This window comes from Callionymus lyra, chromosome 12 (assembly GCF_982586985.1).
Source record: "Callionymus lyra chromosome 12, fCalLyr1.hap1.1, whole genome shotgun sequence".
Lineage (NCBI taxonomy): Eukaryota > Metazoa > Chordata > Actinopteri > Syngnathiformes > Callionymidae > Callionymus > Callionymus lyra.
In genome coordinates, this window is record NC_141829.1 from 14,483,793 (window position 1) to 14,498,314 (window position 14,522).

General features: G+C 35.6%; 1 protein-coding gene across 3 annotated transcripts in view; it reads right to left on the reverse strand.

Moving 5' to 3' along the window:
• galnt13 (polypeptide N-acetylgalactosaminyltransferase 13) overlaps nt 1-14,522 on the reverse strand; it is a 49,169-nt gene that overhangs the window by 8,893 nt on the left and 25,754 nt on the right. The window contains exons 9-13 of one of the 3 annotated variants that reach the window (XM_087804234.1): nt 11,307-11,446; nt 9,354-9,452; nt 8,057-8,191; nt 7,399-7,428; nt 4,743-4,967 (exon numbers count right to left, since the gene is read on the reverse strand). In XM_087804234.1, the coding sequence (XP_087660360.1) occupies nt 4,782-4,967; nt 7,399-7,428; nt 8,057-8,191; nt 9,354-9,452; nt 11,307-11,446 (590 nt within the window). In that variant the 3' untranslated portion in view covers nt 4,743-4,781. The remainder of the gene's footprint in view (nt 1-4,742; nt 4,968-7,398; nt 7,429-8,056; nt 8,192-9,353; nt 9,453-11,306; nt 11,447-14,522) is intronic. The other 2 variants (XM_087804235.1, XM_087804236.1) reach the window with 2 other exon arrangements.

A 14,522-nucleotide genomic window follows, 5' to 3' on the forward strand; every position in this document is an offset into this window, starting at 1 on the left:
ATACAGGTGATGTCGTATCATGATACAGGTGATGTCGTATCATGATACAGATGATGTCGTATCATGATACAGGTGATGTCGTATCACGATACAGGTGATGTCGTATCATGATACAGATGAAGTTGTATCATGATACAGATGAAGTTGTATCATGATACATGTGATGTCGTATCATGATACAGGTGATGTCGTATCACGATACAGATGATGTCGCATCATGATACAGATGATGTCGTATCATGATAAAGGTGATGTCGTATCATGATACAGATGATGTCGCATCATGATACAGATGATGTCGTATCATGATAAAGGTGATGTCTTATCATGACGTTACATTGAAGCAGTCGTTGAAAACAAAGGAAAATAGTTCAGAGACTACCATCTAGTGGACTATGAAAATAATGACACAGCTTCATGAAGCTTCATTAGACCATCAGTTCTAAACGTACCCATCGTAGCTTACAGTATAGCCGTTCAAACTGTGGTAAAAGTGTCTCATTATCTCACTTCTGCTCATTACTTTGGCTTCTGGAGAAATAAAACGATGAATATCTTTGTAGAAAACCAGACACAGAGTTTCAGTCCAAATTATATTTTTCGGGTTTGAATTATCGGATTATCCTTGTGAAACATCACCTGAAAGTCTATTTGAAATTCAAGGAATAATTCAAGGGAGTCGTTTTTGGAAATGACACGATTCCCTCTTTGATTTGAAAGCCTGACAGTGATCAGGGAGGAACGGTCGCAGCAGGCTGTAGACATCGTCCACCATCTGATGAAAACGCAGGAAATATGAGGGTCCTGTCGTTTTTTATCGTAATCATGTCAGGCCTCAAACGCGGGGGGGGGGGAAGAAAATCTCCCGGCAAATCAAACCGTGTCTCCAGAGTCCGCCTCTCCCTGTGTGCACAGATAAAGCCGGTTAATTAAATGAGGACGGGTTCTAACCACGGACTGGGAAACATTTTCCGACACCAGGCAGCTGACCCCTGACAGATCTGACTGAGGTTGCTGTGGCAGCAGGAAGAAAAACCTAGAGAGAACAGCGGCTCTATTAAAAACAAACAAAAAAAAAGCGTCGTTATTGTCTCGGACCGGAGATGTCGGCTGCATCTTTTTGCTCTAATCGTGCCCGACTCTCGCTCGGTGCATCCCGCGACCACACGAAGGAAATGTGAACAACAAACGGGGCCATGTAACAGCGGGTCACTTTTGTGCTGCTGTCTGACTCACACCAGCAGCACAGGAATACAAAGATGCTGCTGCCAGCATTTTTTTTTTTTTAAATCTAGCCAAATTGAAGTTAACATAGCAAAACAACATCCCGCCAACGAAACGACCGGATGAATAAAACTCCTCCATGAAGAGAAATCCATGAAATCCTTATCTTTACTTTAGAGGTCAGTTGGTGGCGCCATCAGTTTAAAAATGATGTGATAGCGCAGACACTGCCATCTAGTGGACTCTGGAAAATAATGACACTGCTTCATGAAGCTTCATCAGACCATCTCTGTGTTTATCATTATCTTCGCTATTTTTTAAATTAATTTCCCACTTTTTTTTGTTCTTGTTATTCAATACTTGAACAGGATCATCTGGAAAATATATTGCTTGTTTTAGGGTTGCTATAATTCTGGGTATAAACAGTTATTTATTCGGGAACCAATTTGATTTTTTTATTTTAATTGTCTTTACACAATTATAATAATGAAAATCTTTAAATAAACGTAAATATAATGATTTTTTTTGCAAAGTTTATAACTATGAACTCACTTAATTAACTCTTTGTTTGATTTAACGTTTTTAAAACAGTTTTTAAAGCTTTTTTTGTAGTTTAAAGCTCAAAAAATACATTATTGACAAAGTTGTCTCCTAGAAATATTTATTTGGAATTGCGTGTGTGTGCGTTAATGTGGGATTGACATAAAGAAGATTACTATATTCTATATTATTATTTTTACTACACATTAAAATACATTTTCAGATGCTGTTTAAATGAGAATTGAATATAAGATCAACACAATCCATGTTTCATTTTCTTTATTTAAATAATAAACGATTAAATATTAACAGTATTAAATCCCTTGTTGATCTTCTTAACATGTATTATATATTATCTTAAAATTTTACTGAATAAAACCATATGTATATGCGTGTGCATAACTCTAATATTATTGTTTAATTTAATTTAATGTAAGAATTACATTAAACTGTCATACTTGACATGAAAAAAAAATGGGCGGAATAACAAGTAATAAAACGCGACTATAGAAAGTTTAATGTTTTTTTTTAATGTTTAATAATTAGAGATTTCATGACATAATCACTTTTATTATACTATATAATTATGTTTCATAATGTCATAAAAATGTGCGTCTTCGTGCTTCTGTGTTTTCTCTCCCACCTGGTTGACAATCACCTGGTAACTATGGCAACAGCAGGAGACGTGCAAACCCAAGATGATTATGTAAGCCTTTTTAATCTAAACGAAACACGACCATAAAGCGAAAAAAACACACATTTTGTTCCACACAAGAAGATTCATACAGAAGAAGCTTCTTTTTTGTTGTTGTTCTTTTCTATGTTTCTTTTGTAAGGGTGTGAATCAGATGCTTGCAGATTAATGAGATCGATAATTGGGATTGGAGCACCCACAATGCCGAGTGTTGACAGCTGCTCGGGCGAAGGCGCCGAGTGGCCCGAGAGGACGGAGCCACAAAAGGTGATTCAAATTAAGGGTCACTTCAAAAGGAGCGTCAAACAAAAGGCCGGCTCCTCTCAATCAGCAGCACACATTGATAATGAACTAAAAATAAACACTCGCTCCTCCAGGCTCCGCTCACCGGTGGGGGAGGGAACGCATGTGGCTTTTAGCATCAGTATCAAATATTTATGTTGGGAAACAAATGTCAAAGGAGATCTAATTTAGCATGAAGACCAGAGAAAGGTCTCGTTGATAGGATCTTAGACACGGAAGCATCTTGATGGGACATCTGTCTCTTGCTTCTCCTTCAGCCCCGACGAAAGGTCAGCAGTAAAAGCTACTTCCCCAAATATTCACCAGGTTCAGGATTCAGGCTCACAACACACTGGTTCTTAAGGTAGATGTACAGAGGAAATAAACCGTGGGACTTTAATCCCGATTAAATATCACGATGTACACACAAAGTCATTCAGTGACATCTGAATATAAACAGTTTAATTTAACATTACAAATTGTTGAAACTTTTTTTTTTTTTTTATATTAAAATGTTGTTATTTTATCAGAGCATTGTCATATTGTTTCAATACATTAATTAAATAATGTGTATATTAATGTGATTTTTTGTTTTTTATTTTTAATAAAACAATACAAATGTGAATATTTTAGTTGAGTTCTTTAATAATTTAATTTAATCTTTTTTAATTGTACCCTTTTAAATTCAACATAAAATGTTTGTATAATCGTGTCAAAATGAATGTTTTTTAACTTTTACACATTTATATTCCAAAATACATTTTCTAAATTCAATAAAAGTTTTTATCGGTTTAAATTAAAAGTACAAACATTAGCATAATAGCATAACATTTAAACACATTTTTAATAAAAGATATTGCATTTTTAATTTTATTTTTGTTTCATTGGAATTAAATACAGGAAGAAAATCACTCATTTTTAACTTTTTCTTTTCTTCTTCTTTTACTAAATAATTACACATATTTCATATTCTAATTCCAACAATTCATAAATAAATGTTTATATTGAACATTTTGATGAATAGCTTTAAAATTGTGGCAACATTAAATAATTACAAATTTGTTAATTCCAACAATTCATAAATTCATGTTTCAATATGTGACAGTAATATAAAGTGGTGGTAAAATTGTGAAAAATTAAAAATGCAAAGATTAGATACATTTTTTAAATGTAATTTTTTTTAAATTTGTAGATGTTTATATTTAATATAAAACATGTTGGTATAATATTTCCATTAAAATTTAAATAAATGTATTTTTTAATTTTTGGAATTAGCTTTTAAGGATTATATTGTGTATAGTGTTTATAAAATAAATATTTTCTTATTACTATTTACAATAAACATGCAAATCTTCAGGGCATTTGTTCATTTTTGTGTTGCAATTAAAGATGGCAGCAGTCATTACTTCCTCTACAGCTAAAGGAACAATGGAATCCTGCGAACCAGAGAACCAGGCAATGACTGAGGACAAGCGGATACAGTCGACTCCAACAGCTTTTAAAGCTGATGTTTGGACATATTTTGGTTCATCAAGAGTCATGTGGTCTGTAAATTCTGCAAGACCAGATTCAAGTATACGACAACACTACAAATATATCCTCGTATCAAAATATATCGTATCGTTGCCCCTGTATCGTGATATGTATCGTATAGCCAGATTTTTTGCCAACACATCCCTATTCATTGACCTTTTTTTTGTGAACCGCAGGGCTTAACTATAACAAAAAATATCTTGATCTGTTTCTATATATTCCATACAAATCTGAGTTTATTTTAATAAGTATTGCCAATATTACCGCCTTTGAAATGAATGTCTTTTTGTCATGAAATTAGATTTTCGAGATGAAACATGGTCTATTCTGGGTGTCAAAGGAAAGAAGTGGATACATCCATGAAAGCCCACAGTGTCAAAGTCATCTACTCCATCTTCTACAGACAAATCATATCATGACTAAAACCACCATCTACTGCTCTAATCCTAATTTCTACTAATCTGCTCACCTCAGGCTCTCAAAAGGCCCCTCAGAGAAAGCTTGCAGCTTAAAGAAAATAGTCGGTGGGATGGTAGTAGAGGCGTCTAGCCACCTCCAGGCGAGTGTAGTTGTGGAGGATCCAGGTCTGCAGAGGACTGCTGTCACAGCGCTCCACTGTGGGGCCGAAGGTGCCGTCCTCGAGGCGGCTGATGGTCAGACATGACTGGGTGATAATGTGGAGGAAAGTGTGCTTCTGCAGCGGGCCGGAAGTAAAAGAAGACAGATGGCAGTGAGGGTAATGTCAATGTCATGCCGTGTGTCTGTGAAATGGCAAAAGTTTCTGACGGAAAATCATCAGATTATGAAAGGTTTCGGAGTTAAATCAGAGTTCCTGCAGATCCTTAAAGACTTGATACGCATTCAAATTGTGAATCTAAAAATAATTATTAATTCGCATTAAACACTTTTAAATCACATTTTCAAGAGTCTTAAAACCATGAGATATGTCAGATTTTGTGTTGATTTAAAATCACAAAATGTCATTTAAAAGAATAATAATATAAATGCATTTACAATAGTGGAACTACCAAAACAGTGTTTGCAGATGTTACTGTCATGTGCTGTGTCTCTAATCGCATACTAGCGTACTCAAAGTTAGTATTTTTAGTGCGTTAGTGCGTCTCAATTCTTAGTATGCGAAATTTAGTGCTCCATGCACACTAAATTGGCGTACTAACACGCCCACAAAACTGAGCATGGTTCGATGGACACTAACCACCCTAAACGGCTCCATCTTAATGACGTTTTAAATGGAAGTTACGTCATATATATATGCATATACAGTATATACATATACTTACAGGTGTATTTCCAGCAGCAGTAGGAGGATGACACGTCTTCGCTGCTGATACCATCTTAAATATCTCGCGAATATTTTGATTGTCATATTTTTTCTTCATTTCTTTTTCCAAACTTGCAAAACGTGCTGCCAGCAGGTGTCGCTAGTGTTCCTACAGCTGGTTGCAACATCGTTAAATAGAAGTAGAAGAAGAAGCTGTCATGTCATATCCTGTTAGTGTGTAGCGTCAGTGTTTGATTTGAGACATACTATCTGTGGAGAATTTGCGTACTAGTTAGTATGCACACTAAACTGATGCAAACTAACTTCTAGTATACTAAGTGAAGTATGCGATTTGAGACACAGCAATGGTTCCCTTCCTGAGACTTTTATTTTTTTGTCACTTCCTGTTCCCTTCTCCTGCCCCATGTTTTCTTCGTTGACAGTCGGCGAGGGGCACTCCCCCGGCAAGACCACAGCTGCCCACAATTGGCCACTCTGTAAGTGAATGTGGACCTGTTGTCGGCGTCAGTACGTCGCTTCTTTTCACCCAAGTTTTTCTTTAGTTCATATTTTTGCCTTTTTGTGCTCTAGCGGCTCTCGCTTCCTGTTGCCCCTCTCGTCTCCTTTTTGTTGTTTCTATGGACACATTATGGACACATGATGGACTAAGAAAGTGGACTCCTTGTTATTTATCCCCCTCTAGTGGACGTATTTGGTTTTGTGCTTGTATTTATTCAATTATATTTAAGTCAGTCGGCTTGTGACTTTGTTAACATCTGCTTCTGGGTCACCTTGTTCTTAAATTCTTGACAGTGTTGGTTCTAATTCAACGGCGTTCCTGTAGCAAATTCAGGAAGAGAGAAGAGATGTGCTTGTTAGGTTAGGTTAGGTAGAACTTTTTAGATCCCTCAGGAGGTCTACTTCGGGAAATTGTTTTTTTCCAATTAGACACAGCACTACAGCAATTATTCATAAAAATAAGAACAAGAACAAAGAGAAATAAAGGGAAAGAACAAGGGAAGGTTTGAATTGATAATGAGAATTGGCCGTACAACTAGCATATTTTCTAGCGAGGCCTAGCAGGGCACAGTGTTATGAAGGACAACAAATTACATGATTATGAATAAATAAATCTTCTATCATTTCTTCTTTATCTTTCTTCACACCGTGTATTTTGGGGCAGGACATCTTTTAAAAAACAGCATGAAAGGAATCATTAAAATATCTTTTTGATTTAATTTAAAATGATTTTCATTTTAAGTCTTAAGTCTAGAATTGAACTTTCCTTGAGCTGTAATAACCCTGGAAAGTAACTACTGAAAGATAATTGGGAAAAAAGTTGGACAAAAGCAGGAATATTCAAAGTTGGGTGAAACTGACGAAACCATTAAACGGTAATGTGTTGTAAGTTACCCAGAATTCAGCTGCTGGCGACCAAGTGTGCGCTAAAAATAGCCTCAGTTGCACTGACAGCGGTGTATCCCCAACGCTGTTGACAACAGAGACTGATCCTCCTCGGTTATGAATTATTCAAGTTCCACGAACGCACCACGAGAACAAAGTATAATGTACGTTTGTCTCTGAGGGTTTTTTTTTTTTTTTCTGGGACAGACAAGTAAAAAGAAACTCCTCAGTCACATCCAACTCAGTCGCTAGGGATGATGATGATGTCATCGCCCGCCATTCTTAAATCGTTGACGCCTAATGTCCACAACATTTCACTGATTCATCGCTTTCATAACAGGAAGTAGTTCTCGGAAACTAACACTGACGTTCACGAAGGTGGACACCAAGGGAAATACAAATCATCACCTAAGGGGAGACAAACTTTGAAATATCTTACCTCAAAATCATATTGCCACTTGCCAACAAACTGAATTAAAAACAAAAAAAAAGATGAAAACGGGTAAGTGCACGCAGGCAAAAACCTTTGGCGCCATCTGGTGGCCAAAAACTAAATTACTGCTTTCAGCGTGTTAGAAGGACTAGTCAAGAAATGACGTGCGTGTTTCAGACAATTATGTGCGTGTGAAAAAGGTTTCCTAGGATAAAAAAATAAACCTTTTTTGTTCTTATAATATGAAAATCGATTAAAAAATAAGTCACATTTTCAAACATGGGCAGGTTTTATGTATTAAGCAAAGATTTTAAAAACTCGAGAATTTATAGTCGACTATAAAAAGTGCAGAAAATCTTTTTGAAAACACATCAATGACGAAGCAATTTTTAACATTATTTCTTTCTATTTGAAAGCTTCTGTTTATCTGCCGTTGTTGAATGATTGCATCTCGACTCGACACATAATGCCTGAAACCCTCTTGGATTTTCTAAACGGGTAATTATAGTTTCCTTTTTCAAAATTGATTATTCATGAAGAAACCAAACAATATATCCACATTTCTTTAAAAATCCACACACATTTCTGTTCAACACAAACACATATTTTGTGAGCAACGGTTCCATGATTGCCAAACAATCTCCACTAATCACTGGTTCTTTACCTCGGCGTCGTACTCGAACATCTGATTTCCCTTCATGTGATGACACTTGAGCATGACGACGGGACCGTTCAGACGGGAGACGTCCAAGCAGAGGTCATCGGTCCGGATTTCTTTGTCCGCCGTGTACGAAAACACCTAGATATCGAAGAAAATAAAGCTCTTTTTATAGCAGCAGGTGATGTGATTTCATGGTTATATTCTGTCGGACACACGAGCTTTTCTAACACGGGTTGTGTCATGTTTTATAAAGCTTAAAAATGATGTTTTGAGGTGCAAAGGATAAGAGGCAATTCTTAATTAAACAATCTGATGGGTTTGTCAAACATGATCTGGAGCTTGTAATCCACGCATTTGTGTCTTCTCGCCTGGATTATTGTAACAGTTTGTTTTCATGTTTTAACACGAAGGATCTGTCTCGCCTGCAGTTGATTCAGAACTCTGCAACGAGAATTCTGACCTGCTCCTGTAGAAGAACTCACATTTCTCCGATCCTTAAAACTCTTCACTGGCTTCCAGTTTCTTTCAGGATCATTTTAAAATTCTGGTTCTTACTTTCAGATCTATTCATGGTCAGGCTCCTCCTTACATCACTGATCTGATCCAGCCTTACACCCCAGCTCGGGCTCTGAGGTCTGTGGATCAGAATCTACTTATGGTTCCACGCACACGGTTCAGGACCAGAGGAGAGAAATCCTTCCAGGCTGTTGCTCCTAAGCTTTGGAACGATCTTCCTCTCCCTCTGCGTTTGATGATCTACTGACTCCTTTAAGAAACATCTTAAGACATTTTTATTTGTTCAGGCTTTTCCTTGATTTTCTGGAACTCCTGTTATGTTATCAGTTTTATCTTGACCTTTAAAGTTTATACTTTTAATATTGTTTTGATTGTTTAAGCGCTTTGTGACCCTGGTCTGGAAAAGCGCTATATAAATACAAATTACTTACTTACTTACTTAAATAAAGCATCCTCGAAAATCAGTTGCAGTGTTAGATATAATATACATACCGTATTTTCCGCACTTTAAGGCGCACTTAAAAGCCTTTAATTTTCTCAAAAAACGATAGTGCGCCTTATAATCCGGAGCGCCTTATATATGAACATTACCTGTTTACAAACACTTTCATGTACAAACATTTGACTGTATCTTTTATTCTATGTGCCTTATAATCCGGTGCACCCTATTTATGAAAACAGTTCTGTAATAGGCCATTCATTGAAGGTGCGCCTTATAATCGGGTGCGCCTAATAGTGCAGAAAATACGGTACATATAGATTTAAAACAACCAATTTGCCTCACCTGATTTCCTCCCATTCCATGACAGTTGAAGAAGCCCACTTTCTCGTTCTCCTTGCGCCCCATATTGTCCACACACTGGTTGGTTTCAACATTCCTGATCTGCCAAACAAAAAAAAACGCACTTTATTTTATTTTTTAAAACTGTTACAGCCATTTCTTGTGTTTTAAAACTTCAATATAGTCAGCCTCCAGGCGTTAAAATACTGAATTAAATGTTAAAATCTATGATCCTTTACTTAAAAACTGTAAAAATAAGTTGTTATTTTCTCAGTTAAATCAATTCTTAATTCAAGTTCTTTGTGTGAAGTCAACACTGGTTTTCTTATCAATGGCTAAACAACTCGGAGCTGCTTCCATCGCACAGGCTGTCGACAGCATCACACTACAGTCACGCTTTTTGGGGGGAAAAACAATTTTGCCTGGTAAACTGAGTGACAGACCAAACTGGCCCCTCAGCTGTCAATCTTCTTTGACACCGTCGTCACTTCTGACTGAGCCTATGTCACGAACTGAACACAGAAGCTCTAAATGTGACAAATTATTTTCTAATACAACAGATTGACAGAACAAAACAACATTTTTTAATAAAAGAAAATATAATAACAGCAATAAAATGTGCTACGACAACATAATTAGGAGCATATCTGCACGACCAAACCCTCCATAATATCTTAATAATTAAAAATAGAAGTGATCCGCCTCAGTAAAGCAGAGATAACAATGTTCGCCAATGAAGCAAATATTGCACGTAATTAAGCGATAAACTCTAATGACTGTGGCTGTTTGAGAACGGCTGACTCGGGAAGAGGAGGATGAGAATCAGGAGGGAGTTGAAGAGGATGCGCTGAAGCAGCAGAAGCAGCAGGAAACGGACAGGAAACTGCAGCAAAAAATCATCTCATTTTCAGCTAAATAAATCTTCCAGGATTAGAGGATTATTAGTCTGACGTGTGATTTCTCCAATCTCGCTCACGACACGGCTCTCGCCGACTTGCTCGCCACAGCAATTCCAATCGGAAGCGTCTGCATTTTTTATATCGGAACATAAAAAACGTAATTCATATTAATTTAAGTAACCAATTGTTCACAACTATTAAATATTTCCAGTGTTTGTTGATTTAATGATGGAAAACATATGTATTCCATTGACAATTACTGTATTTTTTGGTACTTTCTTGATATTATAACGTTAAATTTCATTGTAACGCAATTAAGTCGCTCAAAATAATCCAAGAAAAGAATTATTTGTATAAGATTTTAACATGATGTTTTATAAAAATGGACAGAAGATGTCTAATATATATATTATTAGGGAAAATACAGCAAAAAGGGAGAACGTGATTCGATTAAATGACTGTGACTATGGGTCCAATAAGGGTTAAAGATAATATTAAACAACAAATAAATACAAATTGAAAAACATGCATAGCAGCAAATCATTGTGTATTTCAATGTATTGCATTGGACACAGAACTGAAAGGAAAATACTAAATGTTGTCAATAATAATAGCAATTAAAGCATAAAATAAAAATGGTTTTTTAAATGTTCAGTTTCATAGTTTAACATTGACGTCAAATAATCAAAAAAGAGTAAAAAGAATTCCATAAAGAATTTAAAAACTCGACAAACAAAACTAGGCAAAACGATTTAAGAGCTAGCATAGTGCTACAATCAGATGCTAGGCTAACTGTTAGCATTTGAAAGAGGGATAATTCTGACACATTTAACAGATAATGAGACAAAATCATGATTATTTGACAGATAAGTGGAATCGATTCAATCCTAAATCATCCTCCAGAAGCTTTGTAAACACAAATAAAATAAACTTTTCAAACAACTCTTGGGAAGTTATCTCTTCCACTCAGTCGGTGTTAGATATACCGCTGAACGTACGAGTTTTCTAAAAGCTAATGATAGCGATGGAGAAAGAAGAAAAAAAGAAAAGCTCATACTTCACCAAGTGAGAAGTATCTTCTGGGGATCTGGGAGTCTGGGTAGATGTTCTCCAGATACCAGGAGAACGGTTTGCACTTCAAGGCCTCGCGAAGAGCTTTTCGTGACGAGACGTCGCCGTAGTCGACGCGCATCACTCCTGCAGGAGGGATTAACAGATCGGTTAGTAGATGGCGAGCGATATTCTGGATTTTTGTTCGCGGGAAACGGAGGCGATAACGTTGCCGTCGTGATAAGATGTTGTTGTGAGGGTAATGATCTTACAGATGATGCTAGCGTTAGCATGCTTGTGTCTGGTAGCAGCGGAAGTAATTACATTTTTTACATAACAGATTTTTTACAACATATTTTCGTGTTTTGTCGTTGAAAAAATATGTACATAAAATTGAATAACATGCGATCAAATAATATATTAGATTTTAAAGGGATTTTGAGTAGTAGAATAACAGGAGGTACGCAAGTATATCAGGAAAATCAGATTATTAAATGGTTGAATATAACATTATAAACAACGCTTTGGATTTATTTATTTTTATGGATTTAATCATTTTTTTTAAATAATTTAAATAATAAATTCAATCATTTCTATACTGAAAGGTAATATAGCATATTTTTTATGCACAATCAAATTTAAAAAATAAAATTACATTTATACATCTAAAAAGAATTCTATAAACAAATAACCATATTTTTAAAATAAAGTATTTGAATTATAATTCTGAATAATATCACCACCAGACAATACCAAAATAGTACAGAGATACTTGATAGAACTTTCAGCCGGTCAAGCTGGCACTATTATAGCAACAACACATTTTTCAATTTTATTTTTCTATTATAGAAATTACAATATCAAACTCTATGTGCAAACAAATGTAATATATTAAAATATATATGTATATTTGCCTCTGGGTCAAGGTAAAGGTAACTCCCTGGCTTCCTAGAATACATATGCTGTGGCGGAGGCCACTGGGTCACTTTGACCCAGGTGTCCCACAAGGGTTAAACAAACAAAACAAAATCTGATTTTCAATAACCAAACTGTGCCCTTTTATGACTGAGAACCATGGTATTGAATGTATAGAAGCTCATCAACCCTACTGCTCTAGCTTTAATTAAATAAAATAATGTTCTTTCACTTGTTGGTCATTTTATCACTTTATTTTCCTGTCGATCCATGAAAAATACACCAAAATTTAAATTTGATAAATTGAAATCAAAATAAAACTGACAAAAAAATAATGCCATGTTGTAAGTTTTAAACCACATGATGGAATTACCTCAAACAATATATAGTAGGCGAAGAAGAGTTGCACACTGCAGCTTCATTTACCAACAAAACCCTCAAAAGGGTCAAGGATCCAGATGGTAATCCAGAAATGACGTCAACAACTATTGTCACCACTTTCTGACAGAGCCCCAGATATGACATGGTTAAAAAAAATTATGTGTTGCCACGAAATACATATATAATATAAATAATACCTAAACTAGAAAAAAAAAAAAAGAGACGTAGTCTATCGATGTTTTAAAATAACGTTGCTTATTATGACTAATGCAAATGTGAAGAAATAAAGCCTCAACGTTGAAAAAAAAAAGACAGTAGCCAGGAGAGCGCGAGTCAGCTACTGCGGACACAACACTATAGGATTTCTAAAATAACCAAGGAGCAATTAAAAAAGGCAGATTGCTGGGATCATACCTGTGTCTTAGGGGTAACAAGGCAAGTCAATTGTTAGAGATAAATTACAAGATTTATAGTATTTTTCGCCACAAATCGTTTAACTTTTTTATGACTCTACAGGTTTCAAGTGATTTCACTCAGAGGCAGGGATAACTACTATCACCTGGTTGGCGGAGGTAAAAACACTTGTGACTGGCCCGTAAAACACTTGTACTTGGATGATAGAAGATAAAAAATTCTATCATGCGTGGAAGAGCCGCTCATTCTTTCTAGCCATTGCCATCTGTGTGCCGACTGAACACTGGAGCCGAAGACGAATGGCTCCGGTGATCTTGAAATCACCTGTGCAGAGAAAGGAAGACGCTCTTCATAGAATCCATCAGTGCCCTCCTCTCGAACCTCAGCCCAGCTTCAGCTATAGTGTCCCCCCCGTTCCCGTTCCGGATGCAAGTCCTGGCCCATTCTTTCTAATAACCCAGAGGGAGCCGGGCAATCATTGAGGGGCCACAAAACCCAGAAAGACTCATCCATCACTCGCCATTTTTTTTACCCCCCTATCCGAACCGTCAGTGCAGCATCCTGCCAGAGCGGAGGAGAAGGTCAAAACGTGTGGAGTGAGGGCGGCAGATTACAGAGGATCCCATAAAGGTTGGCTGCCATCTAAACACTTAACCGGAGATTTTCAGGGAAAATGCTGCTCGCTAAAGGGTAATCACATTACCAGGCAACAGATGGAGGGTCTGTCATCCGTACCGCAGTCGCTTAAAAGCACCGTCGGTGATCATCCTTTTAATTATAGTCGCAATTTGCCAAAAGACTGAATAATTTTGTTGAACTATACATCAGCAAACTGATATTGTTCATATTTAATTATTTATTTTACACTATTTAATAAAAAATAATAATGGGTTTATAACTTTCTACTCCAACTTCAGTACTTCTCTAGTGTGTGCATTAAAAATAATGTTGTATTTATATTAGTTAGCCTACTAATAATAGTTGATTTAAGTTGATAGCTTTATAGTAAACATATTTATTTATGAAGAGTTTATTTTGTTAATATACAATATTCATATTATTGTCAATATTCATTGTGTTGATTTTATATGGATATATTTTTATATGTATTTTGTTACAGTATTATTTATGTTTATTATAGTGTATCATTAATGTTTATTATATAATATTTTTTAAATGTGTTGTTATTGTTTCTTTTATTATTTGTACTATTATTTATGTTTATTCATGTCTTAATATAATGCATTTGTGTGTTTATTTTTTTATGAACGGCTGTACCATGAAGAAAAGAGATATATCTTATCTTGTTATTTATTTTACATCTTACAACAATAGAGTACTTATGTCATAAGAAGCACAATTTATATAGTCTTAATATTTTTAATATGTCTTATAAAAAAAATGTATATATTTTCTTTTTTTTTACTTAATGTACAATGAACATCTCCAATTTTAGATAAATAAAAAGACATTCAGATTCTTGTCTTCATTGTTTTAATTATATATACATACA